Consider the following 21,298-nt stretch of genomic DNA (forward strand, 5'->3'; position numbering starts at 1 on the left):
AAGGGTTCTGGATATTTTTTTCAGAGGTTAGCTAGTAATAATGGAGCAGAAGAACAGGGGTTCCTTAGAGCTGGGTTATTGAACTAGGACTGTTTAGTACTGTGTGTTAGTTCTGGTTTTCTGGACAGTCTGGTGACAGAAATATCCCTTGGTATTTGCTCCATATGGAATCAGTATGTAAAGAAGTGTTCCAGGACAATAGGATTTTTTTTTTCTTTCTCTTTAATGTCATACTCCTCCCTCCCCCATATCCTGCCCCTTTATCCTTGCCATTGTCTGGGGGGGGGGGGGAAGGCCCCGTTATCTCTGAGGATTTTTTTTTTTTTTCTTAAAGGATCTGTTTGAACATGCTGCCTCTGAGCAGAGATTTCCTGGGCGGATAAAAGTACAAGAACAAAAAGCATCATAAGGATGCTTCATTGCGGAGGCTGCATTAGCTTATCTCCTATTTGAATAGGAAGTGCTTCTGAGGACAGGCAGAGCTGCCTGCTGGACTGCAGCTGCTCGGCAGAGGTCCTGCCTACAAGCTTGCCCAGAAAGCTTTTGGGAACCTTGTAAAAACAAGGCTCTGATCCTGGAAGGTGATGGGCCTGCTCTGTGCTGCCTTGCAGGCAGGAAAAGCACTATTTTCTTGTTGTCTCTGGAAAAAAAAAACGGGCGGTGGTAGCCATGTGCTGTCAGATGATGATCCCTGGTAGATGTTATGGCATGGAAGGCATCTGCAGGAGCCACAGAACAAAACCTGACAGGCTTGAACTGCACTGGCGTTCTGCAGAGGAGCAACTGCAACCTACCCCTGGCGAAGATCAAAGAGGCTGGGGAGGCAGGTCTTACGGAGCTGCCTGGTCAATTAATTAAGCAGTCAGGCTGACTCTTTTAATAGTAGCCAAGCACTGTGCATTGCTTGTTTCACTGGGTCTGGGAGATGATGGGAGCAGGCATTTGCTTTTCAAGCCTGCCTTGCCTTGTGCACATGCCTCCCAGTAATAGTGGGCCATAAAAGAGACTGCTTGGGGCTGGCCTCTTAAATGCTGCCTGGCATTTAAAGCACCATATAGAGCTGGTCTTCGAAACAATAGCTCCTGCTGTTCCTGACTGTCCTCCCCTCTACCACTGAGGACTAGAGTGCTTCAAGCCAGACAGCAAAGCACTGTATGCTTTTGTACTTCGTAATGAAGCAGTTCTCCTGTTCATTACAGCTAGTGCTAGGGCGGTGATGTCAAACCGATGCTTTGTCAGTGAGCACTGTAAAGGAGCATGGCAGGAATTAACTCAATGGAGTAATTAGTAGGTGTTGAGAAAAGCGCTTTCTTTCCTATCGATGCTGTGGGTGCAAAGGCTGCGGTGAACTGTCCCGAAGCTTGGGGCAGCGTAGCTGGTTCTCATGTGTCACTGTCTGCGAGGTATTTGAGCTAGTTATCCAACTCTGTATACTTGATTTTATACTTCTCCTGTGTGGCAGGGAGTTTTTGTGTCAGCTTTGCCCAGCTGGAAGCAAAGAGGTTTCTCTAGAGAATCTGCCTGTAGTTAGAAAGCGGGAGAAACTGGAGCACCCTTCTGGCATGGAGGGCAGTCGCAAATCTCCTGTGCTGTGTCGGCACAGCCTGCCCTCTAATCGGGCACAGCTGCTGGTGGTGAGGCTTTTCATCTCATAGCCCTGAGAGGGGCTGAAGAAAGACTCTACCTGCAAACACAGGAGCATTTCCAGGGCTTAGTCCCTTATTAGTTTTCTGTGAGCTTAGCCAGTGCTTCTTAACAGGCTTTTCTTCCCTATTAGTAATTGCCTCCTTCCTCCTGCTGTGGCATCCTAGTAATTACATCAAGCACAGCAGAGCTTGCAGCCTTGGGCTTTGGATGTGTCTGTCCATCTCCTTTTTGTGGAGTAGCATTGTGTGAAAGAATCCAGCGTTTGGTTCTCCTGGCTGTTCTTTAAATAGAAGAGAAGCTTAGCCCTGACCCTGATTTCTAAAATTTTTTAAGTTGAACAAAGCAATCGGAAGGACAGCAGGTAGCCATTCAGATATTGTCAGAGGGTTTTTGGAAAGCATTTTAGTAGGAAAAGTCTTGATTTCTAGAATCCTTAGATTTCTACTGTATGTGGGAGTAATAGTCATTAATGATTTCGGGTTTCTCCACACTCCTCCCACAAAAGCATGTGTTAAGGCACAGGAACTAGACTATAGAAACATCAAGCGACTTACCCGGGCTGCCCTGCTGAGATGGAGACTGGCTCAAACCAGAATTACCCGGTGCCTTTCCGTGCTGCTGGAAGTCTCCTTTTATGTCTTTGAGCTGATGTTACTGGTGCCTTGCTCATACGGAGAGCTGGGATTATCAAAGTGCACTGAAAATCAACAGGAATAGCCCCTGTGTCCTGGGCAGCGGTTTTTTGCGGTAGAGCCAAACGCTGCTAGACCAGGCTCGTGCCAGCACAACAGCAAGCAGCCGTGTTCCCCTGTCCTGCAGGGAAGGGTGCTCCCAAGGAAAGCATCACAGAGCGGGTGTCCTGTGGCTGTGGAGCTGCTGGGCACTCGGCATCCAGCCAGAGCTGGCTAAACAGCTCGTGTGGCACCTTCTAGAAAGTGATGTTTCTTGCTCTCGTAGTGGGATCAAGGATAAAAGGCTTAATCAGCGCGTCAGGGGAAACACTGGGGAAGTACTGAGTGTTGCTCCATGAAACAACAGAGCTGCAGCGGGCAGAGAAGGCAGCCTGGCATGTGTTTATTGCCTGGCCGCAGTAATTCTGCCATTCCTCCCTTTATTCTCGTCAGCTATTCCACACGCTTTCCCCCCTTCCAGTGGCAGCCCTGTCTGAACAACGCTGTAGGAAGTCTGCTTAGTTTTAATACCTGCCAGCTGCCTTCCTCCTCTCCTCACTTCTGTAGCTGAACTCTTGCATCAAACTCGTGTTTCTGCACTTTGTTTTAATTCAGCAGGACAAAGCTAAATTCTCTTTGCTTTCAGAGGCTTTTCAAACCTAGTCAATCTGTGCAGTGCAGACCTACAAGTTGTAAATTGAAAGGAATTAAAACTCTCTCAGCCTGTCATCTTAAGAGTTTATGAACTGCCAGAAGCTGACCCCTGAATAACAATGAAAGAGCCTTGAAAGCTGCTCTTCCCAAAAGGAGCTGGATAGGATGATGATCAATGGAAAAGTGATACGTTTAGTTCACCTCTGTGAATATTTTGTACTCCCGGGGTGGGGATGTGGGGCAGTGAAGAAAAGCTGCCAAGAGCCAGGGAGTTAACAACCTGTTCCCTATAGATTATTCACCATCTCCTCTCTACCCAGTGCTTTTGCTGAAGGGCTTAATGCGTTCACTGCATTTTGTAACCAATTCACTGACCCTGCTGCAGCACTTAAAGTGATGAAGTGGATGCAGAATTCTACCTCTGTCCCTTGTTTCCAAGGCAACCATCTTGCCTTCCTTCTAGAGAAGTGTCACACTTAATTTGTTCAGTCATAGATATAATTGCAAGAGTTTATAGCAAGAAAAGGAAGGCACTTCCACCTTTTATTAGTGGAGATGCAAATTAACCTGCTGGGCTAGTGTCTCCTCCTGACCTCCTAGAGGCTGCTGTGCCACCTTCCTGAGTGCTTTTGCTCACCGCAGAGTCCTCCCCGAGAGGTTTGGAGGGTAGCTGTTGGGTGCTCTGCCATGCTGTTCAAACCCCAGGTACCGAACCCCTTGGAAATTGGGATTTGTTGCCACTGTAGACTCCTTTGCAGGCACTGAACGTGTTCCTTGCCTTCTGTGCCTGCATTTGAGGGAGTGGAGGAGTTTCCCTTAACCTCTGCTTCAGCATGTACACTCATGGGCTTTTCCCATCCCTTCTCCATCACGGTGTCATGCAGTAACCTCCCCTCAGCAGGACACAGACAAAAAAAGCACTCCTCTCCTTTTTTTTGCCAAGGCACCTGGGTCTGCCTGCCTTCTGTGTGGCAGGCATGTGGAAGGAATCTGGTTCTTCTGCCCACGTTCTGCAAATCAGTTTCATAATGCAACTGTGTGGGGCATGTTAAAGGAATGTGAGTCTCTAGAACCCCTGTCCTCATAGGAGTCTGAACTATCCCCTTTGGCCCTGGGATCAGCTAGGGCAAAATGGCTTCTTTCTTACTCATTTGTATTTTTTTTTATGAACCTGGCTTAAAAGCATGGATATTTGCCTATTACAGGAGTTGGAGCAGTGATTGGAGTGATGCCGATATATATTTATTGCTAGCATGTGTTGCCTTTCCCCAGGGCATACTGTTGTGTGTCTTCCACGTTTGTCTGCAAGAGGACTGAATTAAACTGGAATGCTGTTAGTTGCTTCTTGTGATGCCTGTGACCTTCCAGTAAGCTTGAAGTCCTCGTGGTGTCACAGGAGGTGGAGAATCATTCATAACCGATTCTTGCTGGCAGGATGGTGATCTGCAGCTTTGCATCTGGTTTCAGAGAAAATTGTCCGTATACAAAACAAGCAAACTGAAATATTTGTGACCTAGAATGGGAAGTGAATTAGCTGTAAGTATTTGGAAGCTGCAGCTGTGCTTACTGATTCTTATTTTAACCTTGCTTATCCCAGGACTTGAAAAGAGCAGAGTGATGACTTCTGATGTAAAATTTGAGCTTGGAAGCTGCAAACCAGACAGGCTCATTAAGCATTGGTCAACCCAGATTCCTTTTTTCATTCAGTCCTTGACCCTTACTGTCTTATCCCCGTGTAGATCATAGCAACCCGTCTGGATGCTACTTCTTAACTGGCAGGATCACAATTAATACTTGTGCAATAATTAAAACTTGTGGTGGTTTCTGTGCTTTGCAGGCATTCTCAACAAGCTTGCAAAGTAATAGGAAACAATCTCTTACTACTGTTCCCTTCACTCTGTTTCAAAGGGCTAAGAGTAGCTAAGAAATGTTTCACAGACCAGAGAGGAATCTGCCTCTTCCTGGGGATGTTCTGGGCAAGGGGCGCTTTTGAGATCTGCAAAAGCTTTTCTTTTCCTTCAGCGGTAAAGCAGTAGTCTGCGAGCACCAGGTAAATGGCTCTGTTTGTGCCGGTGTAGTTGGCTCAGAAGACATCAGTGAGCCTGGGAGTAAATGGTGAAACAGGGCACTCTGTCAGCAGTACTCTAATCCAGCCCGTGTTTTAGGGTCAGTGGTTGAAGGCAGGATGAGGAAGGACTTGATCTGCGTTGCTGACCGATGGGAGAGTTGCACTGTGGGAGGGTAGCTGCTTTCTGGCTTAGTCAGTGGCCAGTTGAGCCAGATTAGGGCATTTGATGGAGCCAGTGATCCTCAGATGAAGAGCAAATCTTCTCTAATAACATTTAGCACCAGTGCAGAAAGCAGAATATCTGTCCCTGCTGGAAAATTGCTTGCCAGGAAATACTCTGCTACTCGATACAGAACTGCTTGAGGCTCCTTCCAAGAGTCTTTGATTTTTCTTAGAACTTCAATGAATTTCTCTTCTCACTCTATATCCTCATTACCATATATGCATATGCAAGTATTTGAAATCACCTCCCAGAGGATGGAATCATTATGACTAGAGTACAGTGATTCAGGTTTCTGCTGTTAATAAAAACCTATTTTTACTCTCCTGGTAAGTAGGGCAGAAGGAAAGAAAAAAGCAGAGCTGAGATACAGCAAAATGAAAACACTAGTTGCTATAGACTTCTAGGCTTTCTCCCGTTAAAATACTCCTTTTAACAACAGTCATTCCGATCTCATTTGTCCTGTATATTCTATTTTTCTTAGGTCCCTGGCATTTAGTTTGGATCCCTCTAGCTCCAGTGCCCCTGGCAAAAATAACTGGTGGCTGTGTTGGCTTTTCTGTTTCTGCGCTAGATGATCCTGCCAGCCTGGATCAGCCTAGGCTGAACTTGCTATCTTGGCAGTCGCTTCCTTGACGAAAGCAGTCTCCCAAGGAAAGGAAATCAAATGATCACATTAGGAGTGCTGTGTGCCATGCGCATCACCAGGAAAGCCATCCACAGGCTTTGTTAAAACAAACGGTTGCCCCAAATCTAGTTACGCTGGACCTGCTCGCTCCTGTTAGTCCAGCGGCTGGGATGACTTTTTACTTAACTCTTGTAACCATTCTGTGATGATTCTATGCCGACGCTACTCCACGAACCAGAGGTTGTACTGACAGATGAGATCTGCATTCAGTTCTCTGCTGTTTCCCTGAAGTATCCTGCAGCTTCCAGTATGGTTGTGGTATGACCGTGGAAGAAATGCCAGTAGATCAGCATCGGTGTGGAGGTGGAACATCCCAGCCTCAGATTTTTGGGGTCTTGCCCATCCGTTCAGACTGTCAGCATGGAAGGACAGAACATGATTGCTTGCACGACATGGACATGCTCTGTGATTAACCAAAATACATTTATTTTTAAAACTTCAGGCTATAGGGACTGCTTCACTTTTTTTTTTATTTTTTTTTACTGTCCTTCTCATCAAGCAGTAGTCTTACTTTAAAACTCCATCACCACAGAGAAAACAGTTCAAAGATGCTAATTGTGAAGCAGGGTGTTTCTGGGTCAGGGTTCACTCCTCCTTTGAATCCTAGATGATTTGTCCCAATAGCTGCATTTTCATTTATCTCCTCACTCCTTGCGTTTGCTGGGTAGTTACGTTAAAATGCCACTTTTTTTTTTAGGCCTACTGTCAAAGCAATGCAAGACTAGAAGAAAATTATAATTACAGTTTTTCTGTGCAGGAGGTGCATCCAACCCTTACTTCCTAAAATGAATTTGGAACTGGAGTGATAAAAAACAGATGGCTCAGGTTTATCAGAGCTCTTTGATGACTGGCTTCAGGCCCTCCTCGGTGGTTATTAGCCAGAAGTTACTGGATGCCTGTGCAAACTATGGAGAGGGAAGCACTTAGGTCACATCAGGCTTGTCTAGGGCAGCAGTCATCAGCCCAAGGAGTGACTATACCGTGAGGGGATAATTTTAGATCTTGCTCTGCTTTTGAGGTGTGTTTTCAGAGAGACCTGAAGTTGCTTCCTAAGGCAGCACCCTTTTGTAGCCTAAAGTAAACTTGGAAAACAGGGGGGAAAAGCTTAGACTTTCTAGGCTGCCTCTGTGAAAGGTTCTGAGTGTCCCTTTGTGCAGGTAAGTGGCATCCACATGATATTTAGCAAGGTGACAAGAGCGCAGTTGATCTGGTGAGGCTTTTCTTTCCTTTGCTACTGTGCAAAGACCAGGAAGAACAGGTCCCAGGGGGCTTAACCAACATCCAGCCCACAGCGTAGAAACAGGGAGGCTGATATCCGTGCCAATTCAGAAGTTTATCAGGAAAGCAGGCTGCAGTTCAGGAGATGATCCTAACTGTGGGAGGGTTTGATGCTTTCTGACTCTGTGTCCAGCGACCCTCCAGGGTAAGGTATGAGTGAAGTGCCCCTGCAGGACAGCCTGCCTGCTGGCAAGGGCAGCCAGCTGCTTGGCACACCACCTTTAAAGGCAGCAGAACATCATCTGTCTGATGTTGGCTATCACCTGACCTTTTCATTTGCTAGCCCGCGGCACCTGATTTTTCCCTGTTGCAGGATGCGTTGCAGGGAAAAAAGGAGTAGCAGGAGGTGCTTGGGCTGGAAAGGTGGTTAGAAGTACCTGGATCAGGAGGAACTTCTGGTCCCACCTGCATTTAAGAGAGGATCGCTAGGAGTGTGGAGGCTCCAGCAGTACTTCTAGGAAACTTTCGGTGCCCACGTGCAGTGCTGCTAGATGTCCCAGAGACAGGCCAGCGTTGGAACCCTGCTATGGAAATACGATAAAAATGTAAGAGGCCACCTATATGGCTTCTGAGATGCTGATGTATGTGATGCAAGCCTCTTGGATTCTTGATCTGATTAAGAGCAGCTTTCAGAGCTGATACCCTTCACTGGGCAGATGGTAGCACTTTGGCAATGGTAATAGAAGTCCCTTGAGACAGGTAGGATAAAAAGTGTTAAGCATTTTTGCTGTGGTCTTGTTGAAAACTGCCTGTTAAAGGAGCTTGTGAGTAAATACCGCTCTCCTTAGACTGACATTCTGCCCGCTCTTTGTCATGTGCTGGGTTAGCCTCAGCTTCAGGACAGGAGATGTTTCTTCTTTTTCTTTTTATTGCTTTGACAATAAAACTCGGGAGCTCTCACAGCTCTGCTAATAGGTTTTGACTTACAGGTGGGTACTTTGGCCTTGAGTTGGCAATGGAGAAAATGTTTGAGCCCTGAGTGTTCCCAGGTCCTGAGCTGCCCTTCTGTAGATGTCCTGCACTCCGGTGCGTCTTGCAGCAGACTTTAATATGCTAAGTTAGTTTCTCCTTAGCTGATAAAGCACCTGGTGGATGGAGCACCTCGTGGAGTGGCATACACAGCTGTTGGTGTCCCTGCAGAGTTGTCAGCAAGACAGACTTGCCTTTCTTGACACTTGCCCTCTCTTGGTTGTTACATATTAAAAAAAAAACCTGCAGTGGTATAAAACTGGCTGGGAAGTGTTCCGTTAACAAACCGCACGTACTTCTGAATATCGGGATAGAATGGGACCATCTTGTTATAAACGATAACAATTAAAACATTTTGGGTTCAATCAATTTAGGTTGAGAAACAATAAGCAAAAACAGCGCTGGGTGCGCGGAGAACTCAATTAGTTCCATCACATGCACACCTGAGTCCTAAAAGCAGCAGCATCTTTTATACCAGCATCTTCAACAATCTCTTCTCGCGGATATTCATCCTGCTTTTTCTCCACGGGGTCGTTAGGGTACACCTTCTCCTCCTCTTGGCTCTTCTTTGGCAATCTTTTCTAAGTAGGGATTGCCTCAGAGGAAGGGGGAGTTTTTATATTAAAGGAGAAGCACATGCGCCTGTTCGTTACAATTGTGATACAGGTTATAATGGTCACAAACCATTTTAGATTTACACAGGGTACAACAATTACACTTATCAGACTATATTCTATTTTGACATGAATCATGATTGCGTTTATCACAAGCCCCCCTTCTGTTTTTATCTCATTGATTCATGTTTTAGTTTCCAATTCAATAATAGCTTTTTGTGTTGTAGCCATTCCTTATTTCTGGTTGCATAATCTGTATAGCTGATAGTATTAATCAAATAAAACATTGAATTAAACAGGGGATAAGTAACAACCCCCCAAATATTCCCAGGAGTACAATACTCACTTTGGTAACTCAATTACATACAACAATTGGTAAGATTAAATAACTATTACTCTTTGTTATATTTTTGACAAGTTTTACAAACAGATTTTTAGCAGCTGTGGGAACTTCATATTTGACTTCCATTTCCATCTCATGACAAAACCAACTAAGTAACAAAGGATGTTCTTTACCTTCTCCTTTCTTTATCCATCCCTCTGTTTTCTCAATATAAAGTTGGAAGTATAAAGGATGTCCACACCTTCCCACAGGGTTACAGTCAGGACCCATACCAAGAGAGGTCCCGTCAGGGTCATACTGCTCAGCGGTCACCGCCCAGGGGTTGCAGCCCTCGGCAGACCTTGTCAGCTGCAGCACCGATTCCCTCTGGTCTTGCCCTCTCCAGTTTTATCAAGGTGTGCCTTTCTTTTCCAACACAACCAACACAAACGGAGGTTGGGGAAAAGTAGGTTCCATCAGCTACTAAAGATAACATCGGTTCTCTTGTGCTTTAAATTTTTGTAAATTCAGTTAGAGTTTTTACCCTTTTACAAAGTCAATATAAATTTCCCCAGCCGTTACATCAAGTTCTTTTAAAAGTAGGTTTGGTATCCCCGGGTTCAGTTACGACTCTCCATTCCTTTATTTGGTCCCTTTACCCTTGAAGCATGTGTCCACCCCTTTTCAGCCATCCTTATTGTCATTTCTGTAATTTACACCCATAAAATTTTAGGAATTGTTCCACACAAGGGCTCTAGTTCCCTTTGCTGAGTTTCCCAGACTGCCATTGCAAACATTTTTGCTTTCACTTTTTGTTTTCCCTCATCCCTCTGTACATACGCTTTCTGAGCTTCCTTCAACAATTCTTGTAATCCTCGATCTTGCCAATCGCCCAGCTTTTCCAGCTTCTTTATTATATCCCCCCATGATCTGGCCACAAATTGGATTTTTAGAAATGCTTCTCTTGACTGGAGAGGCTGGGTTGGTTATTCCAATTCGGGTTCTGGCTAGGCCATTTCTGTTCCCCAGGAAGGCCTTGTTGATACCTTCTTTCCCACATCTCTATTCCTGCCTGTCTAATCATAGATTTTTCTTTGGCTGTAAATAATATTCCTAAGATAGATTGTATTTCTTCCCAGGTATAGGTATTAGGACCTAGGAACTGGTCTATTCACTTTCTTCCTGACTAAAGGGTTCTTTATTATTCACATATATAAGTTCAATGTCTTACAAATCCAAAACATCCAAATATCGGCCAATATACATAATCTGGTCGAATTTCCTCTCTCGTCCACACTTCCATACAGTAATGGACCATTTTTTCCTTAGTTTTTTCCTCTTGAGATGGCCAGTAACCCCAATGCCTGACATTGTTCCCAAGGGACTATCTAGGGGAATAATTTTTGGGTATTCTTTTCCCTCCTGTGTTTCCTCTTCAAAACTTGACTCCTGTTGGCCCATTTTAGGAATTTTGCGGCAATTCCTATCGCCCTTAGCAACCAATCAGCATCTTGCAGGGGGTCTGCACCCACCGACGATACCTGGGAGTGTTACACTCTTGGTTGCCGATACCAATGTCTACAGGGGGTTTAGGGCCTTCCACCCACCCGCGAATCCTAGGACTTTTACAGTGGCTTCCTATCGCCCATAGTTACCGGTGAGAGTGTTCTGCAGGGGGTGAACCCTTCACCCACCCACATACCCTATAGGAGTCGCGATCCCACCCACGAATCCTATAGGAACCGCTTCGGTCCTTCACCAGCCAAGTCCCTCACGGGAGTTTGGAACCGCGGTTAGAAGACCTCCACACTCGCTTCAGAACTCGACTCCTGGCTCCGAACCTAGAGTCCATTTCCAGAATTAGGTTCCGTCTCAATCACACTCTTACACACAAGCAACCGATCCCACCCAACCGAACGGCTTCCCTTATACTCACGACTCCGTCGTCTTCGTTCGGATCTTCGTGCACCAGAATTATGGGTCCTTTCTACTGCAGCTTTTCCCTAGGAGCTCCAGTCCCTTTTGGTTATTGTTTCTCTTTTGTTCGTTGATCTCCGGAGAGTGACCCAGAGTGCTACTCTCAAGCCACAATCTGTGGGGCACCCCTCGAAGAGTCACAGTCCTGGAAAGCGCAGTGAGATCACATCAGGGTCACCAGATTGATATAAACGATAACAATTAAAACAATTTTATTTTGGGTTCAATCAGTGTATTGAATTTATTTTTCAAGCCCATGTGCCTATTCATTACAATTGTGATACAGGTTATAATGGTCACAAACTATTTTAGATTTACACAGGGTACAACAATTACACTTATCACGCTATATTCTATTTTGACATGAATGATGACTGTGTTTATCACAATCTCATAGTGTCAAGGATTTCTCCGTGCCTTCTGAAAAGTGAAGCTGTACTGATGAAACTGCTCTTGGATTCTTTGCAGTTGGTTTCGTAAGAAACACGCTCAGGCAGAGGCTCTGGTGCCCATACCTCCCAGCCCCGAAACAAAGGACAGGTGGAGAAGCATGACGGCGGTGCCTTATCTGGAAGATCTGCATGGCTACAATGAGGAAGAAGATGATGACTTGTATGACATTGAAGATGATATCATCTACACTCAGGACTTCACAGTACCAGGTAGGAGAGGATGATGCTGGGATGGGTAGGGCAGAAGTGGCTTTTCGTTTTTTCTTCTTTCTTTCTTTGTTAAAAGCTTTTTTAACAAGAAAGGGCTGGAGGTCTGAATAATCCTTTCAGCTGTAGAGGAGACTATTGATTATTAAGTGGTGCGAGTGCCCACGATGCTCCAGAGGCCTCGGTCCTTTATTTGATCAACCAGAATGCCCCTTCCTGTGTGTCACCTATGTGCCAATTTCCTTCCTTCATCCAGTAACAGCTTGTTCCTGCTGGACCCCACTGTTGAGCACATTTAATTCTTTCAGCCAGTTTTGCTAGACTTGAGTTATTTTGGAGCTGAGCTGTAAAATGACACGGTGTTCAGAGTAGATGGCACATCTGGGGAAGAAGGGTGCTTGTAGGCTTACACGGAGACCTTTTTTCTGCTCCAGTCTTGGTAACTATCTGGTTAGAGAATTACTTCTTTCTTTTATTAGGGATTTCCTGTTGTTTTAAGGTAAGTAAACCAGTAAGTACCGGGGGTATGTTGTTTTAACCATGTAGTTCTTCCAAAGTGGTGGTAATCGAGTAGCTTTCCTTCTTTGGCCTCTCTGTGCCTGTAAGCCATGTAGCTTGTGAGCAGAAGGCTGAAGGGCACGTCTTTAGTAAGACTAAAGACAAAAACTGCTCAGCTTTACAGTCATCGAAGCAGCGATGTATGATACTGTATGATCAAGCCAGCAGTTTGTCTTGCTGCCTGTGTTCTCACTGCCTACATCAACAGAACATGAGTTTCTAGATTAATTGCTCCAGCCTAGTTTAATTGTTTTGGAGGCAAGGTGTCAAATACTGTTTGTAGGGATGCTGATTTACTTCATCACAGTGTGATTGGAAGTACCTTTCCTCATGGTAAGGAAAGCCCTAGTTTCTGTAGTTCAAGGTTAACCCAACTGCTTTAGTTTTTCCTTAGTGATGGCCTGGTGGGCTTCTGTGGACCTGAGTAAAAGCAAGGATTCACCAAATCTTGCACCAAAGACCTTGTTTTTTCTCTTTGTTTCCTGGTTAGGCGGAAATTGCTTTTATGAAGCACTGTCATGGAAGAATAAAACATCAGGCCTTGAATTTTAATAAGCCTCAAATTGTACCCAATGCTTAAAATTTATTTGGGCAACAACTGGAAGTAGGGTTAGCTTTCCAGGCAGTGCCTTCCAGGGGGAGAAGGGGAGAAGTTGCTCTGAGCTCAGCTGGCTAAGCCAGCGCTCCGCTCCGTGCTGTATGACATCCGGGGGTGACAGTCCCCAACAGGGTGGCTGTTCAGATGTTCAGCCAAACGGATACGGAGGTGGGTCGGAGGTGGAGCCTGCCAAGATGACGGGAGCCTCATCAGAATGAAATAGATCTGTTTCCAAGTGCTGATTCACTGGTGACTGTCAGGTAATTTATAACCTTTTTCTAATAGAACTAATGTCCCAGTGCCAGCTGGGTGACCTGCAGAGCTCTGTCCTTTGCTCTCTTCTTACATCCCACAGATTTTGTGCTAGAATCTGAGCGGGGGCCAGGCCTTTCCTCCCAGCTTAGCGGGGGTTTTTTGAAAGGAGGGATCCTCTTAAAAATGCAGCAGACACACTGAAGCACCTACTTGATTGCTGGGGCCTCTCGAAGTGCAGAAGCAGGAGAGAAAGGGACTTGCCGGATGCGTTCCCTGTTGTCAGAGGTTAGCCATTTTCTTCTGCAAGAGCTCTCACCAGGTGCAGCCCGTGCGTGAGTGCCCGAGATGTAATTCTGCAGAAGCATTGGGGATGGAAGCCCTGTCACAGTGTGGCCTGAGCACAACGATGAGGCTGCGAAGCTTGAAAATCCATAACCAGCATCACTTACATCCCTTTCTAATTTTACATTTTCTTTTCTGAACTGGCTTCAAGAGGCAGGAGGAAGGTATGGTTGGCCTGTGTGCGCCCATAACGTCCCTTGGAGGGCCAGCCTTCCAAGATGAGGGCTTCTGTGAGAGTGGATCTGTTGCTCTTGGTACCTGGACTATCTCCCAGCCAACCAAAGAGCCCACAGGACAGGCCGTTAATGCTTTCTTTTTTGGTGTCACTCTGGAGAATAAGCTTGTACATGTCTCTAACGGTGCTCTGTTGCTTCCCTGTGCGTTCCCAGCGGCAGAGGAGGAAGCTGAGGCAGGGCTTAGAGGACAGAGCGGAGCACTGAGCAGTCATGACCAGCTCTTTGGAGAGGAAGCCATGTTGCCATCGGCCATGGGCGCAGAAGAGGAGCGTCAAGCTTAGCCTAGGCCCCAAAGCCACTGCCCTCTCGGGCTTCCCATGGCCTGAGCTAATGGCAGTGGCCGGAGAGCGCAGGATCCTTACTTCCCCAAGCGGCATCAGGACCCTACTTATCTCCAGGATAGTTGTATTATTTCCAAAGCAGGTAACTTTGTTGGGCAAGGGGATAATCCCTTAGGTTTCGGCTTTGCATTTTTAAGCAAAGGGGAGCTGTAGGGGTTCAGCGTGCTACAGAGGAAGGTGGTTTGTGGCCCCTTTCCGAGTGGGTTATTGAGCTTGTAAAATCCAGCCCGTTCCTGCAGACCTGCCCCACAAATGATTTGGGACAAAAGATGCATTCCTGTCTGTTCGCGCTCCACTTTAAATGTTTTGTTTCTTGTTAACCTCTCCAGTGGTGATTAGCCTGCGTTGCTGTCTGGTTCACACACTTCGGTGTGGTTAAAAAGTGGAAGCTTGGGCAGACTTCCAGCATCAGAGAGCGGGTGTGTGTCCGGCAGGCCCCGGACAGGGCTGGCTGTCCCGCTTGCTCTTGAGGGTCCCTGGCCTGCGACTCCGCAGCTGGGTGTCGCGCGTGACCGTCTGCATTTGGAAAAACATTGCGCTCTGCCCTTCCTCTGAAGAACGGCCGAGTGTGCGGGGTCCTCTCCTCGGCCGGGTGAGAGCCGAGCCCTCCGCACCGAGCGGCCGAAGCCTCGTGCCCGCCTGTGCGCGGTGTCCGCTCCCAGGCTGCGGCTGCGTCCCACGGGCTGCATTACTGCCCCGTGCATGCCCTGGAGCCTGAGCCGAGCCCCTGCCGGTGCAGGCGCTCCTCCAGCAACCTGTGTACCTGCTGGATGTACCCACACACGCAAGCAGGTGACTGCGATAGTGGGAGATCATCTCCAGAGCAGTAATATCAGCTATTATACGCTCCTAATGCAAACAGCAGTATTTAAACCCAAATAAGAGCTGTCATTTCCAAAGATGACAGGCAAATTACTGGAAGATTTTTTAAGTTCTCATGTGTCATTTGTGCTGTTTCAGAGGGATTAGAGACCTGAAGGTTAACTGTGGCCCCCGTAGACCAGTGCTTCCCATGTTACAGTTAGCCAGGGTGGATAGGCTGTGGTTTAACTTGATGAATGGTGATGGTTTTCACCTTATTTCAAAAGTTGTTGCTTAACTGCTTAGGTAGATAGTGAAATGAAGCGTTGCTTCCAGCCACTCTGAATGTCCTCTTCCCAGCACTCGGGTGTTAGGCTTTTGTAGCGTTGGTGACTTGAGTTGGATGCATCCATGAAGGGTGGATTCTTTGGGGGCTATCAAACACAGCAGTTCAGGTGGGGGCTAGAGCTCGGGAATTCCCCAGGGAGCCATCCAGAGCAGGAGGAGGATCTCTCTGTGCTGGATGTTCTGGTGCTGCTCCTGCACAGCTGTCACTGTAGGTAGGTCACTGAGTATGAACAAATGCGGGTTTTTTACCACCCTTGATTTGGGAACATAACTTGCACGTGGAAGAAATTCTTCTCCCTCAGACAAATCACCGCTGGCTTGGCTTGCCCTAGAAAGGACAGAAAGCATAGTCCAGCGTGCCCCCAAACCCGGCAGGAACAGATTTCGTTCAGGGTTAAGCACTGAACAGCTGAATGCTGGTCCACCGTGGTGGGTCCTCTACCTTACAACTTCTGATCCGGCTCTGATGGAGGTCAAGCTGTTCACAGGACTTGTATGGAGCCCTGAAAAGAAGGCTGTTGCCAAAAAACAAAACAAAAAAAGGTTAAGAGGGGTTGGTGAGATGGGATATGAAGGTGCAGTTTCCAGGTCCAGTGTTTGTCATGGACAACAATCCCCTCACCAGAAGTGCAACACTCTTAGCAAGCTCCTGGGAGGATTGGGGTGAGGAGGGAGCCTGGTGTGGGTACACCATGCTCGGGTGGGTTTGCATGGTGTTTGCAAAGGCGGAGGGGCAGCTTGCAGAGAAAATAAATGTGGTTGGTTGGTTGGGGTTTTCTTTACCTGAGTCCTCCTGCAGGATCCTTTTGAACTTGCTCAGCTCCGTGCAAGTGTTACATTTCTAACGGTGACAGCATATTAAAACAAAAATTAAAAAAACCCTTGTAAATGACTGATCGATTCAGTTGTGGTTCTGCTGGGCAGAGAGCGCAGGAGTACAAGTGACTCATAGGTGGGAGTGGGTGTTCAATTTGGGAGGGGAAAAAGAGGGAACCTCATTAAATCGTGTGTTTTTCGGAGGAAGAAGAGGCTTTGAGAATGTGCTTTTATTTTATTTTTTTTAAAGGCTTATTTAAAGATTTATGCAGCTCTGTAGAGAGCTTTAAATGCTGCACGCCCCTGGTTCAATCGGTGTTAAACATCTCATCCGAGGGAAGTGCTGAGGAGAGAATAACTGTGGCATTGAGCACGTGACAGAGCATCCTTTCCAGAAGTGGCTGCCGCCTTATTTTGTAGAGAGGCAGCATATGTCATAAATGGATGTAAGCATCTTGCTTGTTGCTTTTGTGCTGCGTTTCAGATTTGGAAGGCTGTGCTCTGCTTTTTTTTTTTTTTCTCTCCCCTTCCATTAACCCCTTCCTCCGCTGCAGTCCAGTCCTCCTGCAGAGGCAAACGGCTGCATAGCTTGATTCTGGGTTTGGTTTGGTTTTGGTTTTTTTGTTTTGCTCCCTTAGCATGCAGTCTGGGGTTGGAAAATAACTCCAGGACTGGAGTCTTTGAGTCAAGCCTGGTCCTTGGGAAGGTGCGTTTCTAGCCACAAATCATGTATGCGTGTTTGTGTCTGACAAACGCAGCAATTCAAAAGCTCTTCGTGGTTTTATTTTGAAACCTTTTTTGTGCCTGAATGAGCTGAATGGAGCCATTAAGAAATGTGAGAGGTGGCAAGGACGAACATGCACGTTCTCAGCGCCTCTCTCAGCCCTCCTTTTATTTATTTTATTTTTAGCGCTGTTCAGCCGGTAATGGTAAGGTAGGATGTAGCTGTTCGAACAGACACAGCGCTGGGTCACTGGCTTCCGCGTGGGCAGACAGTTGCCAAGACTTCATCCCATGTTGAATTTTTATTTTCATTAATTTGAACGTCAGCAACTGTCATTGGTGAAGGAGGTAAAATTAGCTTGCAATTCACCCTCCCTCCTTGGTATCCATAATAGACTCCCGGGACTGTGCTTTTGAAGCAGGGTGGGAGGGGGAGGAGAGAAGAGTCACACAAAAGACAAATGAACTGTTTGGATATATTTTTTTTTTTCCTTCCCTGATCAGAAATGTTAATTGACTTGGCCTGAGTTCAGCCGAGGGAGGGGAAGGATAAGTGTTCAGCTTTGCTCTGAGCAGGGTTATTTGAGGCAGACGTGCAGTTGGGATGTAGGGAGGAGAAGAGGCAAAACCTTGAATTCTGGGGCAGGTTTTGGGCTGCGGCTTGGCCCACGCTGAGCCGCCCCGCGCCGGGTCACAGGGGGAGAGCCCCATCCCCGGAGAAGCTCCGGGGCCAGCGTGTCCCCCTCCTTGGAAGGGGCTCTCGGAGCTTGGATGCCTCAGCCCTTCCTAGCAAGTCCCTACCTCTTAAGGGGCCGGAAGGTGGAATGATCGGATCGGTAGCAGGTCTGTAAGTGCACGGCCAGGTACGACTGACGTTTCTGCTCCTGGGCCTCTCGCCTTGCCAGTTGTTTTCAGAAAGCAGCCTGACAGATGTCCAGGGTAGCCCCATCCTTTGTGCTGGATCTGTGCTTCTGGAGGTGCAAGCCTGGACAGCCCCCCCCGGGGGAGCGCAGTGGGTGTCATCAGCTCTGGCAGCGACAGGCTTGGGTGGCCGGAGCCAGCAGCCGTCCCTGCTGAGTCAGTGCTTGTCCCTGTCCCGTGGCAGGGCAGAACGCTCGGGGCAGCAGCAAGCCCGTAACCATGAGCTGTGGCAAGGCTTGGAGCCATCAGAGAGGGATGCAAGGGGCAGGTCCGCAGGGGAACCAATCGCGCTGGTAACCCGGGATCTCCCTACAACAGGTGGATCCATCCTACCCGGCCTTTCTGGTTTTGAGCCCCTGTACCTGGCTTCACCCCCTTTTGCATGGCCAGAGGCCCAGCTCTGCCGTGTTGGGGTGTCCAAACCACACCACCGGGAAGCTGCTCCCGAGCTCTTAGCAAGCTGAATGGCTTGGAGAACCGACTGCTTTGATCTATAGATCAATCAGCAGGGTAATTTCTCAAGATAATTCCTGCCTGGGCCCAGCTCTGCAGCTAAGCCTGCTTTTAGGGGGAGAAATCCGCTCCCTGGCGAGCACCCTGGTTCTCTGGTACTCGCAGTCTGCACCAGGCCAGGCCAGCCATGGAAGCACCTGGTCTGCCTGATGTCCAAGGACGTGTTTTCCCTCCAGCCTGCCGGATATTGCCCTGCTGCAGCCCCCACTTCGCTCCCACTCTCTGCACCAGTAAGATTTTACCGAAGCCGGTCTCCACCAGGCAGCAGGGCTGGGGGCTGGCGCTGGGCTCCTGCTGTCGCTGCTGCTTCGGGTCTCTGCGAGCGTTCAGCGAGGCTGATCCCTCTCCCCAGCACTAGCCCTCCGGGGAGAGGAAGGTGGGTGTGGAAGGTGACTTTGTCCGAACAAGGTGACCTCCGTGTCCCCTCGCAGCTTCTGTTTCCCAAATGACTCTTCACCCGTGGAGGACGAGGACTGGAGGATGAGGACGTGCCGTGCGTAGCTGCCCGGTTCCCGGTGGGGGCCGTGCAGGGATGGAGGGACCGGAGCAGAGCGGATGGGAGCCCGCAGCAATACCGGGGAGGGATGCAGTGATGCAGAGGAGAGCACAGGGGTCCGAGGGGGACCCCCGCCACCCTCCTCCAGAAAAGCAGCTCTCCCACCACCCCCATCCCGGCATGTGTCCCCCTCCTCCCCAAGCTCAGCGGCAGCGGGGTGATCATTGGCGCAAGTACAGAGGGATGACGTGCCATTCAGCCTTGGCGGAGAAAGGATTGAGCATCCTTTAAAGAAAATTATACATAATCGTCTTACAGCCTTCGCTTCCACTCAAACCTCTGAGTCATAACCGAAGGGCCCTGGAGCGTGACGTTCCTGTTGGAAGGAAATTGCCTCGGCTGGATCCGGTGGGGGGGAGCTGGGAACCTGACGAATCCTCTCATCAGCCCTGTGGCTGGCTGGGGGATGCGCAGGGCTGCCTTTGGTGATGTCCCCTCCTGCTCCAGTCCAGGGCTGCTCTGGGGGGGCCCTTTGTCACTCCCTGGGTGAATGGATGTGACCTGAGCCCCGTCCAGCCACGGCAGCGGGCAGATGCCTCTGGAAAGGGCTCTTCGTCTGCTCTGCTGAGTCACACGGAGCTGGCCCGTAGAGCAGGGGAGGGGGCTGATTTGAAGCCATGCTCCCATCCGGGTGTCCCTTTTAGGGGACAGTGGCATGGCTGAGCTGCTGCATTGCTGCCTGAATGGGCAGTGCCCCCAGCCCTGCCAGCCATGGCTGCGCGCCAGCGGGTGCCGCTTGCTCTTGGAACACACCGGGCTCCTGGGTGCTCCGCAGGTCGGTGGATGGGGCTGGCATTTGCATTCTCCTCCAGAGAAACCAGCAGGAGAGAGGAGGAGGAGGAGGAGGAGTGACTTTCTCCACTGATGCCCCCGCCGCTCCCCAGCCAGGAGCCAGGCTGCTGCCTGGGGGTCCAGGGTGGGCATGGCAGCTGCCCAGGGAGCAGGGGACATGCTGGTTTCGAGGTCCCGACCAGTTGTGCCCATCATTCTTGCTCCCAGCTTCAGGTTTTCTTTTCTCTTGTGTGCTGGGGACCACCAGCTGCTGCGTGCTGGAGAAATGGGGGTAAATCCAGTGGGGGGGGGTCTGGGTGCAGCCTCGGGCTCCCTGCCTCACGCATCCCCTGGTCAGGCTGCTTCTCCTGAGGTCCTCAAAGGCCCGGAGCCGGGCCCCGACAATGGGGAAGGTTGCTCTTTGGTGTGGGTGATGCTGCGGGGCTGCTGCCCTTCCTCTGCCTCACCGTCTCTCTTCCCTTGCAGGACAGGTGCCTGAGGAGGAGGCAGGGCAGAACGGGCAGAGCCGTGGCAAAGGGCTGCCCAAGGCCGTGTGCATGAACGGGACGGAGACGGGACAGCTGAGCACCAAATCCAAGGCAGAGCGACGGGCGAGCGCCTCTTCCAACCCCTCCCGCAAGGCCTGCTCTGCCAGCAGCAAGATCCGCAAGCTCTCCACCTGCAAGCAGCAGTGAGGCGGGAGCCCCCACGCTCTGCACAGGTACAGGCAGCCCGGTCCCCGGGGTGGGGGGTACCCTGGGTGTCTGCCCAAGGAAGGGGGAGGGGGGGATATCTGAGCCTGCCCCAACGGTGGGCGGCAGGAGGGAGCTAGAAGGGGTGTTCTGGAGTCCCAGGTGTGGAGGGAGGGGGTCCGGGCCTGAGCATTCCTCTGCAAATGTCCCTGGCAGCCAGAGCCTGGATCCTCCCTGGTGTTGCGGGGGGTGCAGAGCCCGGGGGGCCCCCTGTGCTCCCCCTGCCCTGCTCTGCCACCTGCCTGGCTCTGCTCTACCTGCTCCTCGTGAGCTGCTGCTGTCGTAATCCTTCCTCCCCTCCTGGGCTGCAGCCAGGCTGCATCACGACAACCCGGTCCCTGGCACCGGCATCCCCCGGCTCTGCTCCCTGCCCGGGGGGAGCACCAAGCCTCCAGCACGCAGAGCTGGGCTGCGCCACCTCCTTACCAGAGGCGTCATCGAGAGAGGGACCTTCCCCCCGGTCCAGGAGGTGGCTGTGTCACCCCTGGCCAGGCCACAGCCGTGCCCGAGCCCCTTCCTCTGCTGGGGGATGCTGAGCACCCTCCCTGCTTCCCCCTCCTTCCGGCTCTTTCCTCCTCGGTTCCGCAGCCCCGTCCCCTTCTTCCCACCCCTCATTCATAAGTGAGCCAGCAATGACTCATGTTCAGTGCTCATCCACCCCCAGCCTCATGCTTGTGCTCGTCACCGGCGCTCTGTGGGGCTGAGGCTCTCTTATCTGTTTGGATCACGACCAGCTTTGTGGTGTGAAAAAAAGCCAGAAATAAAAGCCTGTTCCTCCCCTTGCAGCTGTCAGCCCCGCGTGCTCAGCCCCTGTGGCAGCTTTCATCTTTAATTCATGGCTGGCAGTGAGTCACCTGCATGGGGAGTTACTGTATCGGCAAGCGAATGCCTCGGATCTGGGGCTCCCCGGGGATCTGCTGCTCCTCTCGCCCCTTCCCACCGGGGTACCTGGCCTGGGGGCTCCCCGGCAGCTGCCCAGCGGCTTTGGGAAGGGGAAGGG

At 49.6% G+C, this 21,298-nt stretch overlaps 1 protein-coding gene across 2 annotated transcripts in view; it reads left to right on the top strand.

The window, feature by feature from the left end:
* STK11 (serine/threonine kinase 11) overlaps positions 1–21,298 on the top strand; it is a 48,883-nt gene that overhangs the window by 26,505 nt on the left and 1,080 nt on the right. For both annotated transcript variants that reach the window (XM_056335552.1, XM_056335551.1), the window contains exons 8-9: positions 11,577–11,770; positions 20,033–20,267. In XM_056335552.1, coding sequence (XP_056191527.1) covers positions 11,577–11,770; positions 20,033–20,241 — 403 coding nt within the window. In that variant the 3' untranslated portion in view covers positions 20,242–20,267. The remainder of the gene's footprint in view (positions 1–11,576; positions 11,771–20,032; positions 20,268–21,298) is intronic.

Source organism: Falco biarmicus, chromosome 4, assembly GCF_023638135.1.
Source record: "Falco biarmicus isolate bFalBia1 chromosome 4, bFalBia1.pri, whole genome shotgun sequence".
In the NCBI taxonomy this organism is placed as follows: Eukaryota; Metazoa; Chordata; class Aves; order Falconiformes; family Falconidae; genus Falco; species Falco biarmicus.